Source organism: Plectropomus leopardus, chromosome 19, assembly GCF_026936395.1.
Source record: "Plectropomus leopardus strain MGB_pleo_1.0 chromosome 19, ASM2693639v1, whole genome shotgun sequence".
Classification (NCBI taxonomy): Eukaryota; Metazoa; Chordata; class Actinopteri; order Perciformes; family Serranidae; genus Plectropomus; species Plectropomus leopardus.
The window spans coordinates 17,784,970-17,808,610 of record NC_142194.1 but is presented as its reverse complement, the minus strand read 5'-3'; the positions used below and the strand labels follow the sequence as shown (position 1 = coordinate 17,808,610).

The 23,641-nt window shown below is 40.3% G+C and overlaps 3 protein-coding genes across 4 annotated transcripts; 1 reads left to right on the top strand and 2 right to left on the bottom strand.

Annotated features, from left to right (window-relative positions):
* Positions 1-105: 105 nt before the first annotated feature.
* spsb3b (splA/ryanodine receptor domain and SOCS box containing 3b) lies at positions 106-9,045 on the bottom strand. 2 transcript variants are annotated; one of them, XM_042508590.2, is made up of 7 exons: positions 8,911-9,045; positions 4,371-4,506; positions 3,336-3,516; positions 2,910-3,097; positions 2,673-2,775; positions 2,195-2,320; positions 106-2,082 (listed from the first exon to the last, which is right to left on the bottom strand). In XM_042508590.2, the coding sequence occupies exons 2-7, from the start codon at positions 4,497-4,499 to the stop codon at positions 1,544-1,546; spliced, it is 1,266 nt and encodes a 421-aa protein (XP_042364524.2). In that variant the 5' UTR covers positions 4,500-4,506; positions 8,911-9,045; the 3' UTR covers positions 106-1,543. The 2 variants fall into 2 exon arrangements, with proteins under 2 accessions (XP_042364524.2, XP_042364523.2); XM_042508589.2 differs by lacking the exon at positions 8,911-9,045 and adding an exon at positions 6,918-7,025.
* Positions 8,272-12,215, top strand: nubp2 (nucleotide binding protein 2 (MinD homolog, E. coli)). Its single transcript, XM_042508591.2, has 7 exons — positions 8,272-8,414; positions 8,937-9,052; positions 9,950-10,148; positions 10,305-10,459; positions 10,588-10,698; positions 11,308-11,377; positions 11,901-12,215. The coding sequence occupies exons 1-7, from the start codon at positions 8,399-8,401 to the stop codon at positions 12,038-12,040; spliced, it is 807 nt and encodes a 268-aa protein (XP_042364525.2). The 5' UTR covers positions 8,272-8,398; the 3' UTR covers positions 12,041-12,215.
* A 701-nt stretch (positions 12,216-12,916) lies between these two features.
* On the bottom strand, positions 12,917-22,421 carry atp6v0cb (ATPase H+ transporting V0 subunit cb). The gene is made up of 3 exons (XM_042508592.2): positions 22,150-22,421; positions 16,218-16,401; positions 12,917-13,953 (listed from the first exon to the last, which is right to left on the bottom strand). The coding sequence occupies exons 1-3, from the start codon at positions 22,214-22,216 to the stop codon at positions 13,749-13,751; spliced, it is 456 nt and encodes a 151-aa protein (XP_042364526.1). The 5' UTR covers positions 22,217-22,421; the 3' UTR covers positions 12,917-13,748.
* Between the last annotated feature and the right edge of the window lie 1,220 nt (positions 22,422-23,641).

Sequence of the window (23,641 nt, the reverse complement as noted above, 5' to 3'; positions counted from 1 at the left end):
ATGATGTCTTATTTTGGTACAGTATGTTTGATTTTTTTTTTTGCTCATGTGTGAAATATAAAATAAAATGACTACTACTACTATGAAATAAGCTGCAACAGAACGTCTCATTTTTGTTTTATTTTAGAGAATTTCCTCAGTAAGAAAGTTCATAAATAGAAAAACATTTTTTCTTGTAAAGCAAGAACACAACCACCGTTGATATCCACCCAAATGCTGATTACAAAACACATTTACAAAAAGTTATTTCCAAAGTATCAAAAAAGCAACTCCTTTGCCCCTGGAGTCTATTCCTGAGAATAACATTTTTTGTAGCTGTTTCTGTCAGTCTAATCTGGCAAACATTAAGCCTTACAGAGAGAGTGACTAGCTTAATATTATTATTAAAGCTACAGTAGGTAACTTTGTCATGTTCCTCTGGCTCCTCCTAGTGCTCCTAATGGCATTTGCAAGAATCCTCTGTGCCTGACTAAAAGCAACCAGTTAGAAATGAGACGTCTCTAATGCACGGAAAAGACAAGTAAATCCAACTTACCTCCAGGACCAACTCTTGTCGACTGCATTTCTTTCTTTCTTGTCTTTCTGCTTACTTGTCTTTGGTGTGTACGTTGTGCCTGAGATTGACACCGCGTTAGAGACTCCTCCTGGCACTGACTGTTTTTTTCTGTTCAAGCACAGTGGTTTGGTGCAAATGTTATTAGGAGCACTACGAGGAGACAGAGCAACATGATTTTTTCCACAGATCACTCGTCTCATGCATTACTGTCAGGATATAGTGACAGGTTGGCAAATATGTGTTATTTTTGTAAAAGTTACCTACGGTGGCTTTAACCCATGACAGAAGTTGGCAAAATGTGAATGTGACCTAGATGTCACTCTAAAATCTCATCTTAACCCTTTGAAACCTGGAGCGACATCACTTTTCTTGTGCTGCTCTCAGATGCCTGTCACAAGTATTTCATCTTTGAACCCTGAGTAAATTAGTGGTTCTTTCAAATACATGGGATAAAGGCAATGAGCAAGTTGGACTGAAATGTTGCACAAATTGCAAGAAATTCTATAATTATCATAATTACATATTTTGATTAAGTTACAAAATGATTACAAACTTTAAGCACATTTCCAGGTTGTTTCCTTGTTTTTTTTCCCCATGTTTTCTTTTTTTTTTTCCTACTTACTTTCTTATTTTCTTTACTAATTTTCAGTTACTTTTCAAATTTTTTTTTTTCAAATTTTAGGATAATTTCTTCTTCTTTTGTTGCCTCTTCTTTCTCCTTCCCATTTTTTCAAAATAAATAAAGTCAATCATCTCAGGTTTCAAAGGGTTAATAAAATGTCTGACTCCCCTCTCCCCATTCACTGATAAAGTTGACACAATTTTGCTAAATAAAACAGGTGCAACAATCCACTCAAAATGTAGATTAAGAAATATTGGCTAAAAGATGAGACTGCTCTTATCTCCATGATTTCCAACAGGAGACGTCAATGGCAATGGTAGAACAGCTGTGTGCCAAACACTTACAAATACGTTTATGACTACTTGTCATGTCCAGCGGCATCTTTTGCATTGGTAATCCTCCGGTTCAGAGCAGCAGCTGTCGTAATCGCTGCTGGGAGGAGTTGGAGGGCAGTGGCAAGTGCAGGGTTGCGTTTGAGGTGACATCTGGCAGGTGCACTGGTGCGGGACTGTATCGATGAGCGGGCTGGTGCGGGGGCTGGGGGAGGCGCAGGCACTCAGGGTGGAGACTGGGCTCGGGATGGGGCTGGGGCTGGATGGCAGGCTCATGTCCTCGTGGAAATCCTCAAGCAAGTCCTCATGCTGCTCTGAGGCTTCGGGGCTGCTGCTGAGGGTGAAGACCCAGCCTAGCTGTGTGTGGAGGAGGGTGCGCAGGCCCGGGGGCAGCTCCATTGTGTTAAGTACGTCGGGGCAGCCGGGTAACATTTGGCGGAGCCGGGCACAGCAAAGATACTGCAGGGAGGTGGGTGTGTAGCAAGCACGGATCACCTTCATGCTGCTTTTAGCTGCTGTGGAGCACACCATGGGGTAGAACTTCTTGTTCTGCAGTCTTGTGGCAGCAACACCTGTTGCAGCAGGAGAGGATGAATACACTTGAGGATTAAGAGCGAACTAAAATACAGTTTTTTTGTATTTTATGTGGCTTAGAGGACCTGCATGAATTACAGAGAAACTTACCTATGCAGTGCCGGTTCTTGTAGAAGGTCAGGGTGCCATGCCAGGTGTCCAGGTGCACTCCGATGATGGAGCCCTGGCCAAACCGAGAGGAGAACTTCACTTTGTCCCCTTTGTGCTGCAAGAGACCTTTTAACAGATAGATTTAACAGAATAAATTCCCTTAGGGTACTCTTGAGATATCGCGTTCACAAAAAAGCGACAGACGTACAACCTGAAAATATAATGCCTCCAGCCACAGCTATCGCCAGTGTGGAGGCATAAAAACAATGGGTTGGAGATTAGGGTTGAATCACAACTAAATAATACCTAGACATCTGAAATATGGCAAGAGGTCCCAACAAGACACTGCTTTAAAATACTTCAGTGAAGGACAAGCACCTCAAAATTAAGCACAGTACTTGGATAATTGTTCTTTTCATCACACGTAGAACAGATGACTGATAATTCACGGTATATGTTGTTCCCTGTGTCCTCTAACCTGTGTAGGAGAGCCCCCAACTGTCTTCGTCGTGGCCCAGCAGGCTGCCAAAGCTGTACTTAAACTTTTCCAGGTTCACCTCTGACGTCCCGATTCCCACCATCTACACCGACAAAACAGTAAAACCCAGGATCAAAACAGGTACATTGGCTGTAGTTCCTCACTAGTGACAATTTGCAATGATTCTTAACATCCAAAAAAAAGATTTAGGCACATTTTCAGCCCACTGCTACCCACCATATCGGTTCCATAGACTGGAGAGGTCATCTTGACTTCCCAGAAGTGCTGGCCGTCTGCGAGCTCCTTGTTGCCCCGGATGGCAGCGGTGCCGCAGCTGTAGTCTGAGTGAAAGCTCACCTTCCTGTTGTCGCAGCTGAGGAAGGCTCCGGAAGATTTGAAATGCTCGTCCCACTCCCAGTCAAAGCCTGGGAACACGAACACATAAATGTCTGTAGTAGCTGGATAGCTGTGATTTAACTGGAATATCTGAACAACTGTTGGATGGATTAAAATAGCTAGTTATATGCTCACATTAAAATGCTTTCATAATAATGTAAAATCCTGTATTAGTCTGCCCAGCTTCAACGCTGTAACTGTGCCAGTTTACTCTGTGCCCTGCTGTGTTCACATGCTGCATTACTGCATTCATCAGCCTTTGCTCACCCTCATCCTCCTCCCCACAGAGGCAGTCGCTGCTGACGCCGAAGCCCGGGCTGAGCTCTTCCTGTCGCTCACACTGGCAGAAAGACTCCCCTGTCACCGGCGCTGTGCTGGGCAAGACCACCACCTCAGATACGGTCTGAGAACTCTCCAGGTAATCCACCTCAGACTCCACATTGCTAATCTGGTTGACACAAAGAGTACAAACAGCATCTTGTGAGTTTGTAGATGTGGCCATGGTCCGGGGATGTTGGATGGTAGCAGGGAAAGGTATAACAGATCCAATGGAGAGAGCTTAAGGATTTTATTCAAAAACTCCACTAGTAGCCCTGCTGCCTTTTTGTAAAGAGTAACGTTTTGGTAGCAGCGAGAAAACCTTAAAGAGTCTGGACTGAAAAAAGTCTTGCGATCTGGCACTCGACAATCCAAAGAGTCAAATGAGAGCCATGTTTCAAAGACTCAAGGAAATAGCCTTTTCACGGTTCCTATTGGTTACAGAGGTCATGTGTGCTAGAAAGTAAAATTAGACCCCTTCCAAAAATACTAAGCCTCCATTCCTTGCCTTTGGAGACCTGACCATGTCTTACACACGGACATTTCAGACAGGGGACAGTCCCAGTGGAAAAATACTGGCACTCAGGTAGAATTATACATGGTCGAAGCATGACTGTTCTGACAGTGGCACCCAAAAAATCTTTTCTATAGGTGGACAGATGGGGCCAGTGCAAATCTTGGGGTGACACACCAAAACCAAAAGCCATCACTAAATTTCAGGCATTCTATTATGCTGTTTAAGTATATAGGTAGGCTTGGGCGGTATCACAGTATTACTATATGCCAGAGTATTTAAAAATACCAAAGATATGTTTTCTAATACCATCATAAAAACAGACACCCCCTCTTTCTAATAACACCTTAAAACTTCAACAAATTTGCTGGATGTCTCATTATCCAGTCATACCAAAAATACATTTGATATGTTTTTCCATTTAAATTTTTTCTGATCCACACTTAGCTCCACAACCCCCCGTGTCTCACCTGTGTTGTCGTCTGGCCCTCCCATTCCTCCCTGTCAGACATCTGGATCACTGCCATGGCATCTGTCTCTTGTCGTTGTTCGCTCCAGGCCAAATGCCGAGCACGGCCGTTCCGGCCTCGTCTCAGCATGGCAGCTCTGCAGACAGCAGACCCAACACCTTTATGACCAGCTGGCATTTGTACAGTAGGTCCATGTTCCACTTTTTATGTATGTCACGTTAGATCAGTGTCAAACTCTTGGTTCACAGCTTATTTCTTTGTTTAGGTCATGTTATTTTTCATACATACATGTCCGTTTAGAAAGAGGAATAAGGAGGGGCAACCTGCCTGAGGAAATAAGGCTTGAAGAATTAGAGACTTCTTTTTTTAAAAGCACTTCTTAAAACCCATTTTTATAGACTTGCTTTTATGTGATGTTGTCGTTTTATTTCTTATTTGATGTTGTCGTTTTATTTCTTATTTATCTAAATTCATTTATTTGACCTATTTTATGTATTTTTTATTTCTGTAAATTTCCTTTTATTGTGGTCTTTATTGCTTTTGTTGTTTTTTGTCTGTTTGTTTGCATTATTTTAAATTGAAATTTTTAAGTTCTGCATCTTGCATTATTTGTCTTCTATTTTAATTTTATCTTATCTCTGCACTAGTTTTGTCTCGCTTGTGTTCAGTAGAACTCTTTGGCTTTCTGTTGGTGTATTGCCTTCTATGTATCCCATTTCTGCTTTTGCTTTGTTTGTCAAAGTACTTTGTAAAGTTTGTTTTTAAAAGTGCTATATAAATAAAATTATGAATTATTATTATCATTATTATCATTACTAAATATTTCAGATTGAAGAGGGCTTTCTGGAAATTGACAGCTAACAGATTAAGCTTCAAAATGAGATCTCAAACAAAAACAAAATTAAATCCTAAACCGATTAAGACTCTGAAGACGGTAGCTTCTGTGGTCTGACTGACAAATCATAGGATGGATTTTTTTTTTATGTATTTCCAACTCATTGTAATGAAAATAGCTGAGCTTTTTGGGCTTCTCAGTATGTTTTGCCAATGCCTCACAAACCTGTTGAACAACCAAAATAAGGTCAGTTAGAATGCTGAAGAGTAAATAGGAGCTTCAGGCTTTTCTCGGCTCAAGGGTATTCACGAACCTTTACCCTCCTTTCAGTGTGAAGCTGCAAAATATTCTTGTGAGGATGTCCAGTCACATACAGACTTGCTCTTTGTGCGCTCGCTCTCCTATTTCTATCCGTCCCATATGCTGCAGTTGGCAGAAGGAAGTGTTTCCATGCACTTGTTTAACCTTTAACCCAACCCTCTGCTTTTCCACTGTGGCAGCATGTCTGCTCGCTAGCTTCCTCTGCAGATAAGGTCACCTGACCCAGTGACCACAATGTGTACCAGTCATACATCACAGATAGTTATATCTTTGTTTTTACACCCCTGCTAATATTGACCGTTCCCACATAAGTATGTGACAGTTTAATTCACTGCATATGAAAGTTTGGCATGGGAGGCTCTTCAAATCATTTTTTAAGCAGCGGGGAGTGAGTTATGTTTTTGAGTTTGGCTTAATGAAGGCCTTTCAGCATTCTGCCTGTATCTAATAACACAAGCACAATTCTTAGCTGTACATTTTTGGTAACTTCAATCTTTATGGTTCCAGATTTATTGACTAAAAACAAAACTGACGAATATCTTTACTTAAAAAAAAACATATCCATGTTAAATTGTTAACCACTTTCACAGCCAGTAATCAATCATTACAATCAATTTCCTCAACTGCAGTATTTTGTTTGTCTGTAATGTATCCCTGTTCACAATTAATCAAGCTCAGACTGAATCACTTGTAGTACAAACTTCTTGTTGTATCACAAAGCATTTCACACATAATAGATTTGTTTTATATCAACATAACATATGGTTGACGACCTCAACAAGAGTCTTTATTTACAAAACGCTCTACCTGAACCTGATAGCATGTCTCGGTTAATGCCAGCACTGAACACAGCAGCTGGTGGCTGCTTTGCAAGCAGGTGCAGGAGATAACTGCCAACAATTTAGATTAGTTAGTCTACCGCTAGTCTCACTTTAATTGGGCTTTACCCTACATACTGTGAAGGCATCATCTGGACAGCCCAGTAAAGATGAGAAACTACAGTGCCCTTCTCAGCTAATGTTCTGACTGATATGATATATATGCAGCCAGAAATGGACTGTGACAGTGACCTAAATTACTTGTAAGTCTCAGATATTCAAATACGGAAACTCACACCACTGTCCATGTCCTGTCCAGGCTTTCTATTCAAATACAGCCAAAGCACATTCTGTCCTTTCTTAGCAATCCACTTCAGAAAGTCTGTTTACTATACAAGCCAGTGTAGTAACACTACCTAAAATTCTCACTGCAAGTCTAATACCATCAGCTGAATGTTAAAGTCTCAGTACATACTGAATGTATATTCAGTAATGCTGTATCTTTATCTTAAAACTCAGTCGACCACACTGCAGCATGAATATCTCAATTTTTAGCAGCAGTTATGCTCTTACCTTACTGTAGTCTTTCTATACGCTGTTTTGCAGTGGCTCATTTGAATGCCAGTGTGTCTCTATATCCCACAGAGTGACAGGTGCAGTTTGCACTCTGTCCCACTTCACAGCAGGCTAGAGGTAAACATTACTTCTCCACGCCCTCACCGTGTGCTCATTGGATAAGTCTCGTGTGGAGGAGGGGTTTATGTTAATGTATTACCTTTACCTTACTGCGTAACTACATACAGTATGTGATAATACAAGTGCCATTTGTGCAAACGTGTGGTATGCTGACTTGATAAAAAATTAAGGGGAATAATTAAAAGTAAAGGGAAGAATGACGGAAAAGCAAATCTCCACGGGTCAGTTTACTTTTTGGTCTTTGAATTTTCCTTTCAGTCTTTACTCTTCACTTCTCTCACTAACTTTTTTTTTTACACCCATGCGTGGCACTTTTTTTAAACCCAAGACCAGACCAGACCAGAAAAAATAACTGTTTCTCAACTATGTTTTTTTGTGGTAATTTATTTTATTTTATTTGATAAGAGAAAAAAAAGTAATGGCATCTCGGTTCTGTTGTATAATCCATTTCTGACCCACAACAAAAAAAAAAACAACTAAAAATGGCTTGTTTTTAATTTTCATATTTTGGATTTTGAAATGAAAATCATATTACTATTCTATTTTGTCATTTCTGTTTCTGACATGAAAATTCAAAGACCAAAAGGTACACTGACCTCCAGGCAAAAGCAATTATAAGCAAATATTTATCAGACATCCATCTCAAACAGTGTATAGCTACTGCTGCTGTTTTTTAAAATTAATTTTCTTTGAAGCAAAGCTCTATAAAAAGTTAATTATCTGAACATAAACCCAGATGTTTGAAAAATTAGGCAAACAAGTTAATTCAATATGTGTAAATACATAAATACTTATGTCCGGAGCCAGCTATTTGCCTTAAGTAATAATAATAATAATAATAATAATAATGGTAATAAATGTATTTGATGGCCTCTTTCACAGAAATAAAATTCCCAAAGTGCTTCACAAAATGAAATAATACAGCAAACAAACAAAAATAAAACATGCAATCAATAAAAACAAAGGAAAAACAACAACAACCAGACAAGTTACAGACTACTGAGGACCCACAAGGAAACACACAGTGGAACAAGCACTAAACAAATTGGGGTGGAACAAAGGCAGTTTTGAAACAATTTGTTGTAATCTCAGTTAAGATTAAAAATCATCTAAAACACCATAAGAAGCAGAAGCGAATCTCATTGTGCCATACATTTTGAGCGTTTGTGGTGTGATTGAATGGACCGTGGTACGCATTGGCAGCCTATTGGTGGCTGTGACATAAAGGCGGGACTTACGGGACTTATGCACTGTGTGATTGGCTAGGTGGCGCATGATACGGAAATAGTTGAGCTTGTGATATGCGATTTACAATAGATCCATGGTGCTGTGTTGTGTGCATGTAACAAAGCCAAAATATGGAACAAAATAACGGTAAGTTACCTGTCAACAAAGTCCAAGAGGAGGTTATGTCCTTGTTTTTAGCTCGTAAATCTGTACTTTAACCATACGGTCGTTCTTGGCAGTTGTCAGTTGTAAAAAGCTGCTGCGTGTTTTATAAGAGATACCCATTTACAACTTAGCTAGCAGGCTAGCTGAAGCTAATTAGAAATCAGGTGGAGATTCAAATATTTAGCTATTTCATTGCTAAAATGTTTAACAACGGAGCTGAACATTTTATAACCTCGGAACAGTTATTGTTTGTATTAAATATCAGTTACACAGTTAGTAGTTGTAGTAGTTACAAGTTATGTTGAACTTGTGATCTCGGCTGATGAAACATGCATCCTTTGCTAACTGCGACTTTTCTTTGTGACACTTTTTTGGGTCGCTTAGACAGTTCAAATTACCTTCTCTCGTGACAGTTACTCGCATTTAGAAACTCTAGAAATAACCTTCCACGTGCGTGCTGCGCTCATGCTCAACTCACCCATTTTTTTCTCCTTTGCATGTTAGACGGGAGCTTGGCCCAGGTCAGGCATGTTGTGTTGGTGCTGTCCGGGAAAGGAGGTGTGGGCAAGAGCACCATCACCACAGAATTAGCACTGGCTCTCAGGCATGCTGGGAAAAAAGTGAGCTTCAGCACCTGGTGAAAATGTGTGCAGCAGAAATCAGGGTGTCAGTATAAGCTGAGGAGCTGTCTACACGTGGTTGTGACGCATGTCCAAATACATAACTTTAAATATCATGTAATAAATAGTCCATGTTGCACAGCTGTGGAAGCAACAAAGAGATTAAGTATTTATATATAACAGCCACTGGATTTATAACATTGAAATATTTTATTTTATGTTTTGTATGGTTTTTTTTTTTTTTGTTGTTGTCCTAAATTTAACTATTTGAAAATAAAAATTTTTTTTTTTGATTTGCAATTTCAAAGTCTTATTGATTTTTTAATGATCAAAAATGCTGTGCCAAAAAATTAAGTTTTCAGAGCAATTAAGGTTGCTCGAATTTGATTGGTTATATTCAGATCTAGAAATTCCAGTTGACAAATTTGACTAGTCAAAACATTCAGGCTTGATTGCCTAAACTGCCCTAGATTGATGTTGCCAATTCGGAATTTTTCAGCTTGAATTTTCAAATCTGAATTTGACCATAAACCTTTAAAAAAAAAAATCTGAAACTTACATTTTTGTATCTGAATTTGTGAATATTGATTAAAATACAACAAATAATTTAATTCTGATTGGAAATCAAGAAACGGTTTCCAAAATAAGACATTTCAAGGCTTTTTGGTGTAAATTTCAATACCTTAGTGGCTGTAAAACTTAAAATACTCCTGTTGCGTATTTGCTTCCACAAACCATTTAGCACTTTCACACTTTTACATTTAGCATCACTCTGACCACCAATATTTATCAGTTATTTTTCTTTCTGTGCACAATTTCTGAGTATTGATCATAGAAATGTCAAGAGATGAGCTGCACAAGTAAACTGACCGTTTAATAAAAGTCTGTGTTCCTCAGGTAGGCATCCTGGACGTTGACCTGTGTGGCCCCAGTATCCCCCGCATGCTGAATGTGAATCAGACAGATGTGCACCAGTGTGACTCAGGATGGGTGCCCGTCTACACTGACGCCCAAAAGAGCCTCGCCCTCATGTCCATCGGCTTCCTGCTGGAGGACCCAGATGAAGCAGTGGTGTGGAGGGGGCCCAAGAAAACAGGTAAGCTATTCTCCACAACTTCTGAGTACAGCACCGATTTTAAGATTCTTTACTCGAATTCTACACCAATCTGCGTGCTGCGTGTTGTGCATTCGAGCATGAACTCACATTTTTCTGCCCAACATCTGTTCCGTCTGTGACTGTCCTGTCCAACAGCAATGATTGGCCAGTTTGTGTCGGATGTAGCATGGGGAGAGCTGGACGTGCTGCTTGTGGACACGCCACCGGGGACGTCCGACGAGCATTTAGCGGTGCTGGAGAACCTTAAAAAACACAGAGTGGATGGAGCCATTTTGGTCACCACACCTCAGGTACCTATTAGTCTGAAGAGACCTCACTGCTCACGATAAGAGGAAGAAGAGTAACTTACACCGACCAAAAACCGTTATAAGACGCATGACATGAAGTGACAGTGTTTCTGGACTTGTGTTGGCTGCAGGCCGTATCCACGGGGGATGTGAGGAGAGAGATCACCTTCTGTAAGAAGACAGGTGTACGGATTCTGGGCGTCATCGAGAACATGAGTGGCTTTGTCTGTCCACACTGCTCCGTATGTAAACTTTGATACAGTTCACATGAGAAACAGCGACACTTTCAATTGAAACTACATTTACAGTGATGTGCATCCAAGTATGACAGAGTACGAAGGATTTACAGTTCATCTTACATTTAATTACGATACTGCCTATTTTAAAAATGCATTAAATAGAGTTGCAGCAATTCATTTATGAGCTGTAACCTGTTAGGTTAATTGCCAACTTATTTATTAACTAATTAATCCAGTTGTCATTTTTACGACAAAAAGTCCAAATGCTCTGATTCCAACTTATTTTATTGATTTATTTATTTTTTGTTTTGTTTTTTAACTCCTGTTTGACTGTAAACTGAATATCTTTGGGTAGTGGACCAACAACACATTTGGGAATGTCAACATGCGTTTTGGAAAACACTGATAGAAATTTTTCACCATTTTGTGGCATTTTGTAGACTGAACAATTTTTCAACTACTCAAGAAAATAATCAAAGCATCAACAACAATGAAAATACTAGTTTGTTGCAGTCTTAGTATGCAATTAGATCTCCACCAAAATCCATACATGATTTTGTTTTTCTTCAAATTTCAAAATATATTTTTAAACAAATATTCTGTCTGTTTCAGGAGTGCAGCAATATATTCTCAAAAGGTGGCGGCGAAGATTTAGCCAAGCTGACCGGATCAACATTCCTAGGTGAGATCAATGGGACCGAATTGCACGTAATGTTCGCTTCCAGCCACAAGGTGTCACAACACTCTGAGTGCACATCACTCCTCACCAACCACTCATGATTTAGGAGGCATTTTGCGACACTGCCATGCTGCTAAAATGGTCGGTCCAGATGTCAACGCAGCAGCAGGTTTAAAACACTTCAGTGAGGGCATGGTACATGCTTATCAATAATTCTTAGCAAATTAATTGATCATTTAATGGTTTCCCTTTGCGGCTATCCGCTTTGCGTGCAAATCAATCACTTGAGTAATGATGCAGCTAATCGAGCTCACCCTGTGGCAGTGACAGGCCAGCTGTAGCTGACAGTGCAGCACAGCTTTAGCTATGCAAGTATTTGATAAGTTATTGCCACTGGATTCTCACTATTGATTATCATTTATTAGTACATGATTTGGGAGAAAATAAGAATTTCTCTGCAGTGCTGTGAAACTACGGTGATGCTACTAATTGGTCCAGGTAATCAACATTATCTTTTCTGTTTTAGGTTCTGTGCCCTTGGATCCTGCGCTCAGCAGCAGTATAGAGGAGGGCAAAGATTTCATGCAGTCATTCCCCGACAGCGCCACCTTCAGTTCCATCAGCAGCATCTGTCAGACTCTGCTCAACAGCCTCCAAACAGCTTGAGCCATGAATGTTTTTGCTTAAGTCTGCATTGTGTTCACACATGAAGAAATATTAGTCATTATGCAGATGTAATTTTTTTTATGTTGCATTGTTCTGTACAGATAAACACAATATAAATGTATTTACTGATCTTGTTTTATATCTTATTAAAAATAACTGTCTGCAAACAGTGCAAGAGGCTGTGTGTGCCATAATCTTTCAGTGCTGCAGCTGACTTCTGGAGGCATCAACCATGGTGTGAAGATTACCAGCTCTCGTCGCAGTTTTACAGGAAGCGGAATATACTGTAAAACGGCAACTCAGCTAATCTGCAGCAAATTTAGGGCCATCATTTTGTCAAAAATGCCAAGTCATGCTGCCTGTGTAACACTCACAATGTGCCACAGTAAAATATACAGCACTGTGTTTGGAAGCCAGTCAAAATCTAAGTTGGAATCTTCTTTAATTCGATTGTGACAGACATGTCGACACATCAGGATAACTTCAATATCAGTGGTAATACAGGATTGTAGATTGGCGCCTTAGTAAAATGCATCAGCAGCAGTTCCATTTTCAGAAAACAAACTCCAGATCAAATTAGACCAGTCCAGCGCAAAAGTAGGCCAAACTTTGAACACTAATCTCACTGGATTCCTGCTGCATGCTACAAACGATACCAACGAGCGTGTCATTTAAACTTGATTTGTTGTTTTTTTAGAGGATTCTTTATGATCTGGATTAAATCTTCTGAAACTAGCCTGCTCTTCAGCTTCATATCCAACAGCAACAAAACACGGAAACCCATGCAGGATCTTAATGGCTGGAATGTGGAAGAGATGAGGTACAGCCACAGATGAGGAGGGGAAGTGGGTGAATAAGATGGAGAGGAGATGGAACTTGGAAATTACACTTGTGAGACCCAACACGGGGCACACACACCTTTAATGCAAACAGCAGTACTACAGGAAAAACACTGAAGTTTGAGAATGTTTGCGTAATGATTAGAATACAGCTACACACAAAAACTCCCACTTCACCAGCAACATACTAAAGGCAATCTTAATTATTAAACCAAGAATTACATCCAGAGGAATTCCAACCACTTATCACAATTAACCCACAGTGCATTAAATCTATCTATGTAGATATTTATATGACTGTATATATGTATAATATATCCTGGGGGGGGGATTAAAGACTTTTGCTGCATTAAACAGTTCAATGAACAATTTCTTATAAATAAAAATCAGTGGAAAAAAATCTTAAGTCCATATACATTTCTCTTTACAAATAGATCCTCAAGATTAATGCAGAAATTGTGTCAACTCCCGAGTCGATATGGGAGGAGAAAAAGCTGTGCGGCCCTTTGGTCAGCTCTCTAAGACCAGAGGCCGAGCTGCCTCAGCTGGCCTCAAGGCCCGAAATAAGTGGAGGGAAATAAAATGGAATCTTCATCATACAATTTTGAAACACACGCACACGCACACAAGACAGACAAATCACTACATTGCGCATTTACAAGTTGACTATCAAATTGGGACGACTGTACACATTGTTGAGATAAGACCATATTTATGGAGCCATTTGAATTTTTTCCCGCGCCTTCACTTCTTTCATCTTGAGTGGCAGAGATTTTTTTTTTTTTACAAATTTTTTTTTTCCCCGTTTTACACTTTTTCTCCAGCAGCAACATAAAGGACAGATCTTGTAGTGGAGATGTTTTGGGTGTTTATTTTGTTGAGAGAATGAGGGCGACGATGAGCCCGTAGAGACCCAAGACCTCGGCGAAAATCAAGATGAGGATCATGCCCACGAAAAGCCTTGGCTGTTGAGCTGTGCCCCTCACGCCCGCGTCACCCACAATGCCGATTGCGAAGCCTGCTGCCAGCCCGCTGAGGCCCACACTCAGCCCGGCGCCCAGGTGGAGGAAACTCCTTAACACACACAGACAAGTGTTCGTCAGAACAAGAGATGCTGAGGATCTGAGTTAACAATTTCAGTGGTTGAGAGAATTTTAACAAAACATGCGAAAGTCAGAACATTGTTTATAGCTGTGCAGCTGAGATCAGAGCCTGAAATGCAGCATGGAGCAAATGGTTTGTCTTACAACATACATATAACATAATATACGACAAATAACAGGGCTGTGGTTTAAAAGCTGTTAAAGTGATGAGGGGTTGAAGGTCTGGGTTTTGTCCCTACAGACTGCAGGGCTGCACTGATTATGACTAAAATGATAATCACAATTATTTTGATCAATACTGAGATCAAGATTATTCACTTTTAGTGACAAAATATTTTCACCGCACTTTCACGTTTAAATAAATAGCACTGCTTTTACTTCCATGTTATGCTACGCTCCTGCAAATGTACAAATCTTTGCATCCAAATAAAATCTAAAATAAGGCTCTTCCGCTGAATTAAGTTCACCTCCTACAGCTACATATTTGCTGCTGTATTTTCATTTCTTTCTTCTTTTTTTTTTTTTTACAGTGGCCACGGTACTGTGATACACTGCAGCGTCGCCGTCATGGATGTCTGATGTGGCTTAAAGGACGGGCAGTCAGTGAGGTAATGTTTGCAACGGCAAAGTGAGAGTAGAGTTTTTTTAAGGTGGTTTAATAAGTTAGTTATATTGCTTTGCGGCACAAACACAAACGTCATGCACTCTCTGCATATGATTTGTTCTCTCCTGAATCCCAAATACTTCCAAACAACGGATAACGATGGTTGTTTAGAGGGAAAATTTAACACAATCTGCCTCTGCACGGTGCTCGTGTAGCGGTCAGCTCTTTAAATGTGATGGCTGCTGTTAGTTTAGGAAGCGCTTGATTTGATTTGCAGCAGTTTTCTTTTTTAGCTGAGCCCGCATGTTTATTTTACTGTGGGTAGCCAAAATTGTGATTGTGATTAATATTGGATTAATGCGCAGCCCTAACAGTCTGCTGGCTACAGTTTTTCATGTAACCACATCCACCGTTTCTGCTCGATTTACTGTTGCTACAATATTTAAACTGACCCAACAACAAACCATTAAGAATCTCTCAAGGTGAACAATTTTTTTTCTCCAAAAAGGAATTACAGTGAATAGAGTGCACACTCATTGGAGATATGCTCATATTTTCAAGTTAAATACCAGTCAGATTTACAGGATAGAGGGCCTCCACACAGAAAACGACTAAATCTATCGTTTTAATAATTGTTCCAACTCAAATGGATTGCAAAGTTCACACAACTATAACGACGACAGTGGTGAACAATATAGTTGAGCTCACTTTCAGAGTGATTTAATGAATGACAAACACTGGCAACCAGACAAAGTCCCTCCGATTTTACAGGGTGTCAAGTTCAACATGGCATCACATTGCAGAGAGACTCATCATTGGGGTAAAAATAAAACAAAAAACACCCCTGTTTGACAAACAGCTTTTATAAAACTACTATCAAGAAGACAGACATCTGGGATGCAATCGTGCTCACTCTTAGAATCAGTAAAATGTTTTTTCTTACCATTATTGTCATTTTTAACGGTAAGGAGGAGATTACTGATAGCTGACAGTATTCCTTTTTGTTTCTCTGTGCAACATTTGACAGTAACAGGTCATCGACATCCATTTTTTCTAAGCTGCTTTGGGCCACAGTTTACAGCATGTTTGGTTCAGTGTGGATGCTTGCATCATTATCATTATAGTTACTGTTACAGCGGTTTGGACGGCCCTTAAGGCCACAGCGTTGTTGTACCTTTATTATGATTCTGTGCTTTAAACAACATGTTACATTGAAATGAGACAAGATTTATGATGATTGATGTATATTTCACAGAGTGTGTTAAAATAGTTTTGAATTCATAGATCTAGCGGAGCTACAAAAGGGCGGTGGCTACACTGATGAATTTGTCAACAGGAAAAATGAATTGTTGATTCTGGTCTCTTTGGGGGCTTTATTATGATAAAATAACAAAGAAACAACAGCTTGTTTGCATTTGTTTATCGGTTTTTGTTATTGCTTATGCCAAAACTGACAGGTAAAGTAAATGGGCCTTTCCTTCTCAATTTTGTCTCAGAATAAAAACCTTTGATTTCTACAAACCAAATCAAATAAGGAAAGAAAAAAACATCTAAACAATTTGTTGACAAATGCATCATAAGGAAATGAAAAACAAAGGAAATGAACACAAACTGTGGTCAACTGAACTCACTTGTAGAGGGTGACTGTATCTGTGATTTGGTTGGCAATCAGAACTGCTACTACCAGGCCGTAGATGGCTATGATACCCGCCATGACCACTGGGATGATGGACTTCATGATGAGCTCCGGCCTCATCACGGACATGGCGGCTATCCCTGTACCGCTCTTGGCTGTGCCATAGGCTGCTCCCAAGGCTTGTGGGGAAGAGAGAGAAGATAAGTTAAAGAAATCAGAGTGCACACACTGCATTGGCAGTTACAGGAAGTAGACTGACGACAGAAACCACAGGGGACAGTTGAAACAAAGGTAAAATAAGAGATGTGTAAATAATCGGGCGACTAGTAGTTTCTGTTCCCCTTAAAAATCAAGCGTGGCTCCATCTGGGAAATTTTGCCTGTAATCTCAAAAGGGAAATAATCCTGTTCTTTCTTACACTACAAGACCGAAAACCTACTTAGTCACATGTTATGTCTCATCTCCTCAAACTGCTTCAGCCCTTGCGATTTCAGAATAGACCCTCCCAGACCGCTGCAGAGTTGTAAATCACCCTGAATGAAAAAGCCTCATTAGGCTTAAGCACACAGGGAACTGCTGACATCATAAGAGAAAAGAAGGATACCACATCAGTATAAAATTAGCGGAGGAGGGACTAGCAGTACACACACATCTGCTGTGTGCAATCTTTAATCCAAACTAGTCTCTGGCTAGCATCACTGTAATGTGACAGGGAAGGAGGAGAACAAAAAGCTTCGTCAGCATATTAGCTCCGTCAGCCTGTGACGCCGAGGAGAACGAATCGTTCCACCTACGTCACACACAACCACGTCTGACTGCAGGAGGAGAGTGAAAGAGAAAAATCAATCACCAACCTGCTCTGAAATAAGACGCCATATATAACCACATATAGAACAGCAGCCATCTATGAAGGACTGATTATAACTATGCAAAACAAAGGAGAACTGAATGACACCGACCTCATTTATATACCTCAATCACAAGTTTGCCTCAGGAGAGATCCCTCCTCCAGGACGGACAAACGTGCAATAAATATACGTGTGTAAAGACTAGACAAGCACGAGTCTTTCACAATATCCAGTGAAGCCCGTCGGAGCAAGACAGTTTGTCATGAATCAGAGACAGGCTGGTTTGACAACATTTCCTCTCATCAGAGGTGTGTGTGCACGCATGTGTATATGAATGTGTTTATTTCATTAACTACAGCAAACAAAAGATAAAGCCAAAGCTCAAAGACACCTATGCCCACATAGCATCAAATATATTGGTCTACACGTGCTGTGGCAGGGCTTTCATTATCCAGCAGAATTTAACACATATTTAGATGTAATTTCTTCTGCAGCAGTTGAAGACACTTTATATTTTCACAGATTTATAGTTAAAGCCATCATCTGGTCAAAGCTAGTGGCTGCTTGTATGCAATTTGTGAACAGATCAGTCAGTAAAACTTATGTAACTAAGTAAAACATCAACTACCTTGCTGCGCAGTACCATAAAAAAGTGAGCAAAGATGCACTTTTGATTTGCGCTGCTGTTCTTGTCATTGCCATCAGCGCATAAACGAGGACCTGGTGAATTAGTTCTCTTGACTAATCATAGCCAACATACTAATGATGATTAAATGTGAAAGGTCTGCTGAGATAAAATCTTGGACAGCCTTGTGCATATAGCCCGAGGGGCCCTGCCCTGTGTTTGCTCATTTCTTGGGACAATGTGCCGAGCTACCCTGCAGATAGTTCTGGTTAACACTCGCTGTGAGGCTTTTTGGCAAACAGATCTAGAAGCAGACAGGGAGATGATGCAGGCCAATCTTCAAATGTGCAGGTGGCAGCCAGCCACGGCCCCATCTACTTATAGTGATTCATCCCCCGACTGATGCTATCGATACAAGGTTAAATCACTCCTGCCCGTTTACGGAGATGTGTTTAAGTATTGCTGGGGCTGTTTTTTGCAAGCCCTGACTAAATCCCTTAAATCCAACAAAAACTATATGACACACCACATCAAACAAACTGACTTGCATGAGGAGGGAAACACAAACTACCTCAGCGACTCAATATAAAAAGTGACCAAGATAGCGCTTACAGTTCAAATATTTTTTTCCCAAAATACACCTTGTATTTTAGCCATAGAAAACACCTTTGAGACAATGTTTTGGAAACAAAAGAACTCCTCTCAATAGCTGATACTTTTGGCCAGCGTAACATGTTACCGTCAGTAAGGTTATCCTCCGACTCCATTCTCTCTTGTTAAGCTTGGCCTCGCTGAGGTGTGATGGGTGAGGGTTGACGGGGAAACCTCAAACACTGTCATCCTGTCCTTACTGTTAAAGGTTTGATGTGTGGCAGAGCGGCTTCGGCAGTGATGTGGAGGCACAACCTCTGGGTTTTAATCCTAATCCCGTCAGCTTAGGTAAAGAGCTTTTTTTTCCCCCCATTTCTTTTTTTACTCTCTGCAGAATATTTGATGTATGGGATGCCCTTGTGACGTCTTGTGATGTCAGAGCAGGAGGTGCATCTGCCTGGGGATGATCTTGCATGCAATAAGCCCACGCAATGGGCAGCAGGCTGGTCTGCTCTCACTAGCGGATAAATGGGGAAGCATTGATTTTCAGGAAAGGACAAAATCAGGAAGCTCATGGTTGTAAAAACATCACCTGACTTAGAAAACCAGCGTGGCCTACACTGTGTAAAAATGTGGGGCTGCATGCAGAAATCATTAAATTTGCTGACCAATACATCAGAAGCTGAGGGATGTCTAGAGCATACATGCTGTCGTCACTTTTTCATGAACGGTGTTTGTTCAAGAGAGAAAGACGATATGAACGCATATTAAAGGTCAAGCAATTTAAGAGCACCATTTATTAACAACCATAATGTAGAAAAATAAATTCCTTGGTGACAAATTATGTGTTACTTGGCGGTCACACTATACAACTGCACAGAGAAATGAAGATGGCTGACTGCAGAGCAAGATTAAGCTATATAGCAAATATGTATTTTAAGTTGATGCCAGCATCACTATGAGTAGATTTATCAGTCATGTCAGTTATCCAAGATAAAACTTTGCTGGCAGAAAAAGCAGGAAATAGGGACTAAAGTATGACAGTTTTAGGGCCACACTGAGGGAAAAAAAGACACTTTGAAAATAAAGCTGTAATAGTATGAGAAAAAAAGTCATAATATTTCGACTAAAAAAAGAATTAATATTATAAGAATAAACTCAAGTAAAAGTTGCAATTTCACAAGAATAGAATTGTAATTTTGCAAAAATGGGGATATCATATTACAGAAATAAACACATTGCCAGCAAACTATGAAACCCGCGAGAGCACAGGTAGCTTCCTTGGCAACCATTGTCCCCGGTGTCGTGCCGTGCCACACACAGTAAACAGGTAATGTCCTTTTAAACACGTTGGACGTTTAACGGTTTTGCTCATCCAGCAAACCCAGGTTTACAACTTCATTCTCGTAAAGTTACGACTTTCTTCTTGTAAAACTATGACTTTATTCTCATAATACTATGACATTATTCTTGAAATCTAGCTTTTTTCCCTTTAATGTGGCCCTTATCCTCCGTCATAGTTAAGATAGAAATGGGGGGGGGCATAATTGCAGCAAAGCTATCAGGAGAGTGGTGGTTCTAGTCTTGTTAAGGATGCTACCTTGTCTAACCCTGAAACAACAACAATCACCTGACACCATAAGATTGCAGCAACTTGCAGCCTGTACCAGGTAATTGCCAAATACTGCAAAAGAAGTGCCTTTTAGGGTGGGAATATTTGAGCCATCCACTTGGATAACTTGTGATATGAATTGGTCATTATTGTTCAGATTTTACAGACTTGATAACAGATCAGCCACCCCAAAATATGACAGATTATGATACTGACTGCAGCTATAGTCATTCAGCTTCTGTACTTTTAAGTGGGTAACATAAAAAAAACAAGTTACAATTAATTTATATCAGTGACTCCATAAAACACTGTAAGATCATTAATGCTAAAATCTGAATGATAAAGTATCCCATCCATCCGACCACTACCTCATTCCTTCCTTGTCCCAGCATGATCCACTCACTACTAGCTAATTCCCCAGCTGTCACTCCTTCACCACTTCACTAGTAGGACTACTAGCCTCATGGGACGCCACCAACCGCCTTTGCCTATCCAGCTGGTTCTCACTTCCTGTTATGGCTAGACAATAGAAAGATCATATAGCACAGAACTTTTTTATTATAAGGAAATATTTTGCCTAATTGTGGTCCCACAATAACATAGAAGTTACAAGGTCGGATTTCTCTGATATTTTTTTAAAAACACTGAATCTCGAGCTGAAAACATCACACACACAAAAAAAAAACATGTAAATACACGCTTTTCACTGACTATTAAATAGGAATGTGGATTTATCAATTAATGATGAGGGTCAAAAAAGAAAGGTGAAGATTATTCTGCTGGAAAAAAGCTATTTCTAAATAGATTTAGAGGTCTTACACTGTAGTCATTAACTGATTTCCCTACACGCAAACCAATACATCATTCATTGCCATAAATGAGACTGTTTAGCCAAAAAAGACCTCGAGCTACAGCGGATCAAGCCCTCTGCAACATGGTCAATTATTAGCTTGTCGATTTCCCATATGAGCTGCACCCATCCCACCAGTCACCCTAGTCACATGGGCCTTTGCTGTGATACAGCATATTATACACACGATGTAGCTCTAGTGTTAGTTTAATGGAGGACAAATTATAAACTGGGGAAGCATCCATAAAACACATATGACCAATAAAAAAAGAAGCCAGTTTCAAAGTTCACTGTATGTTCCACTTCTGACCTCCTTGCAAAAACAGACAACAGAAGTGTCACATCCTGCACCTTTAGTCAAAGTTCCCACATTTTCTTTGAGCAGGTTCACCACTAATTTGTAAACTTTTGCAATACAGTAACATTTCATAAAATCGGATGGTAATTCCAAGTCAGAAGTCTCATCATGTGATTATCATGTGACCTTGTGTCATTTCTTTGAGCAATGAGGAAGTTGACCAGCTGATTCGGTTTCCAATGGCACAGTTGTAAGAAAAAGAGGGTTTCAGATTAAAATAACTTGCACTAAAGTAGATGAGACACCACTTACTTGACTGATGCCAAATTGAGCAAAATAGCAGTTTACGCAGAACGACGTCAAATCAATAATTTAATGCCATTGGATCATGATCTCTACATAACATATTTTCCACATAAAACATCACCTAATGCTTTTAGCACATATAAACCCTGTAGGCAGCAACAGTTACAGTGAAATCTGGCAGAAAATGTGGGATTTACCCCCAACCCATAAACCTCCTGCTAGGTGTGGAGAGCTAACGAGCATGAGGGATACATAGAATACAATTCGACACTTTTGTAATCATTATAAACCATTTAACACTGCTTTAAAAGTTCAGCTACATTTTCTGATCAGTTAGCATCATTCATTGTATGGTCCTTTCCGATCAGATGAAGCATATTACACACAGAACCGAGCTAAGCTAACGTCAAAGCTAACATATGCATTCGTCATCAGCTAGCTAACTACTTTTGCTTCGTCTTTGCTGTTTGTCGTTGAAAAGCAGAAAGGCGAAAAAAGGCCGCACTATCTAACTAAAACTAACTACACACAAGCGTGTTGCAACTAAACTAATGTAACTGTCTGCCCCAGCTAGTTGTTACGTCTAAATAAATGACAGCTCAAAATTAGCATTGCGACGTTAACATAGCAAGGCTAGGCTTTTACAAGTGAGCTTCAAGACACGCACCGTGGTTGACAGTTCAAAGCATCCTGTTGGGAGTGATATAAATGCAGAAAGGGTTAGCAGCAAACGCACAAAGAGACACTTGGTAACTGACAAACAGCTTAAATATGATGTGTAATCGTGTGATAATTACCGCTGAACACCATAGCCGCAGAGGCACCCATCACTGCGAAGAACGGGGAGTATTCAGGCGCCGACATTCTTACTCACACAATATAAAAATAAACTAAATATACAAAATTAATTAACAACGTCGACTCAAAAAATCGCACTTTGCGAAACCAATCGAAGGCCACAGGCTTGAGAGGAGAAACCGAGTACACCAGGAACCGTCTGTCCGCCTAACTAGCAGTGTAAACGGGATAGTCACGACTCTTCTGATAAATACCCGGCGCAGCAGCACAAAATGGCGAAGCGGAAAATATCACCTGACTGGCCGTACGGATAAAACCTATCATCGACTGGGTGTGGGGGGCGCACTAAAACAAAGTTCGTTAATGATACACCGTGCCACCCGGCGACTTTGTGAAACAAGAAATGGCGACTTAAAAAGATAAATGGCTCGTTCTATTCAAATAAAGTGTGTTATGTTTTTTGTTTCTTTTTCATATTTTTTTGAAGGTCACCCCTATTGGGCATCACTTTGGTGTGATCCGCTGCAGGCTTCCCCTTTCATATGTACGCATTCACCCTTCAAAAGCAGGAGGATGAAATGATGGGGATAAGCAAAGAGGGTGTGGAGACACTGCCAGGCTAATGAAAAAAATATATTTTGTGTTATTTCAGCCAAAATCAAGAAAATACACTTTATAGTATACTTTATACATGTCATAAGCCAAACTGCATGTAATCTGCTCCAGGACAACCTCACTGTTGATTAAAGAGACCTCACCCAACACTAAAACTCCAAATGCTGCGTATGTTCAAGCCATAGATTGTATATAACATAGTTGTATACAGTCTATGGTTTAAACACATTTTTGCATTTTGCACCAGGGCTCTACCATGCAGCAGAGGGTGGGTTTACAGTAAGCTGCGACATGCAGAAACGTGGAGTGTGAGAGTGAGAGAATTTGAGGCTGAGTGTGTATGGTTGAGTGTGTATGAGGAGGGGGGAGGGAACAGAGAATCCCCCATCCAGTGTATAGCTCCCAGCAAGAGCAGAGATCCAGAAAGAGGAGGGGTCGAAAGAAGCTAGGACACCATGGGAGTAATGTGTGTGAGTCAGAGGAAGCGTGTGCAGTCCCCATGCCTACTCTTCCTCCAGTCATCCATCCATCCCTCCATCCTGCTCCCTCTGCATTGCCTTGTCCAGTCATCACTAGAGAAGGACCCCTCCCTCTGTATCACTGTAAAGCTCCTTTACTTATGATGCAATTTCTACACCATGTTTCTTTCACTTTACTCGGAAAACATCTCACTAAATGCAAGGTTGCATTCTGCAATGAGAACAGATCATTTGCAGGCACAGGTGATGTGCAGTGATGCAACAAAAAGGTCACAGTAAATGAGATGATTTTCACTGGGTTTTCTCTTCCTCTGCCGACTGACTTATTGATCCAGGACTCGTTTAGGTGGACAGGGATGTAGCCCTTTTGTTGAGGCCGGATTATGATGTTCCTGCC

Bases quoted from the DNA above. Each gene is read 5' to 3' on its own strand.
- spsb3b (XM_042508589.2), bottom strand. From the start codon at position 6,958: ATGAGCCACTGCAAAACAGCGTATAGAAAGACTACAGTAAG. The intron at 3,098-3,335 runs GTGAGCAAAGGC...TCGTGTTCCCAG, and splicing joins CTGTGGGGAGGAGGATGAGG to GCTTTGACTGGGAGTGGGAC. The intron at 2,776-2,909 runs GTGGGTAGCAGT...TTGTCGGTGTAG, and splicing joins CAGTCTATGGAACCGATATG to ATGGTGGGAATCGGGACGTC.
- nubp2 (XM_042508591.2), top strand. The intron at 9,053-9,949 runs GTGAGCTTCAGC...TGTGTTCCTCAG, and splicing joins TCAGGCATGCTGGGAAAAAA to GTAGGCATCCTGGACGTTGA. The intron at 10,149-10,304 runs GTAAGCTATTCT...CCTGTCCAACAG, and splicing joins GAGGGGGCCCAAGAAAACAG to CAATGATTGGCCAGTTTGTG.
- atp6v0cb (XM_042508592.2), bottom strand. From the start codon at position 22,216: ATGTCGGCGCCTGAATACTCCCCGTTCTTCGCAGTGATGGGTGCCTCT. The intron at 16,402-22,149 runs GTAATTATCACA...CTTCCCCACAAG, and splicing joins TGCGGCTATGGTGTTCAGCG to CCTTGGGAGCAGCCTATGGC. The intron at 13,954-16,217 runs GTGAGTTCAGTT...GTGTGTGTTAAG, and splicing joins GATACAGTCACCCTCTACAA to GAGTTTCCTCCACCTGGGCG.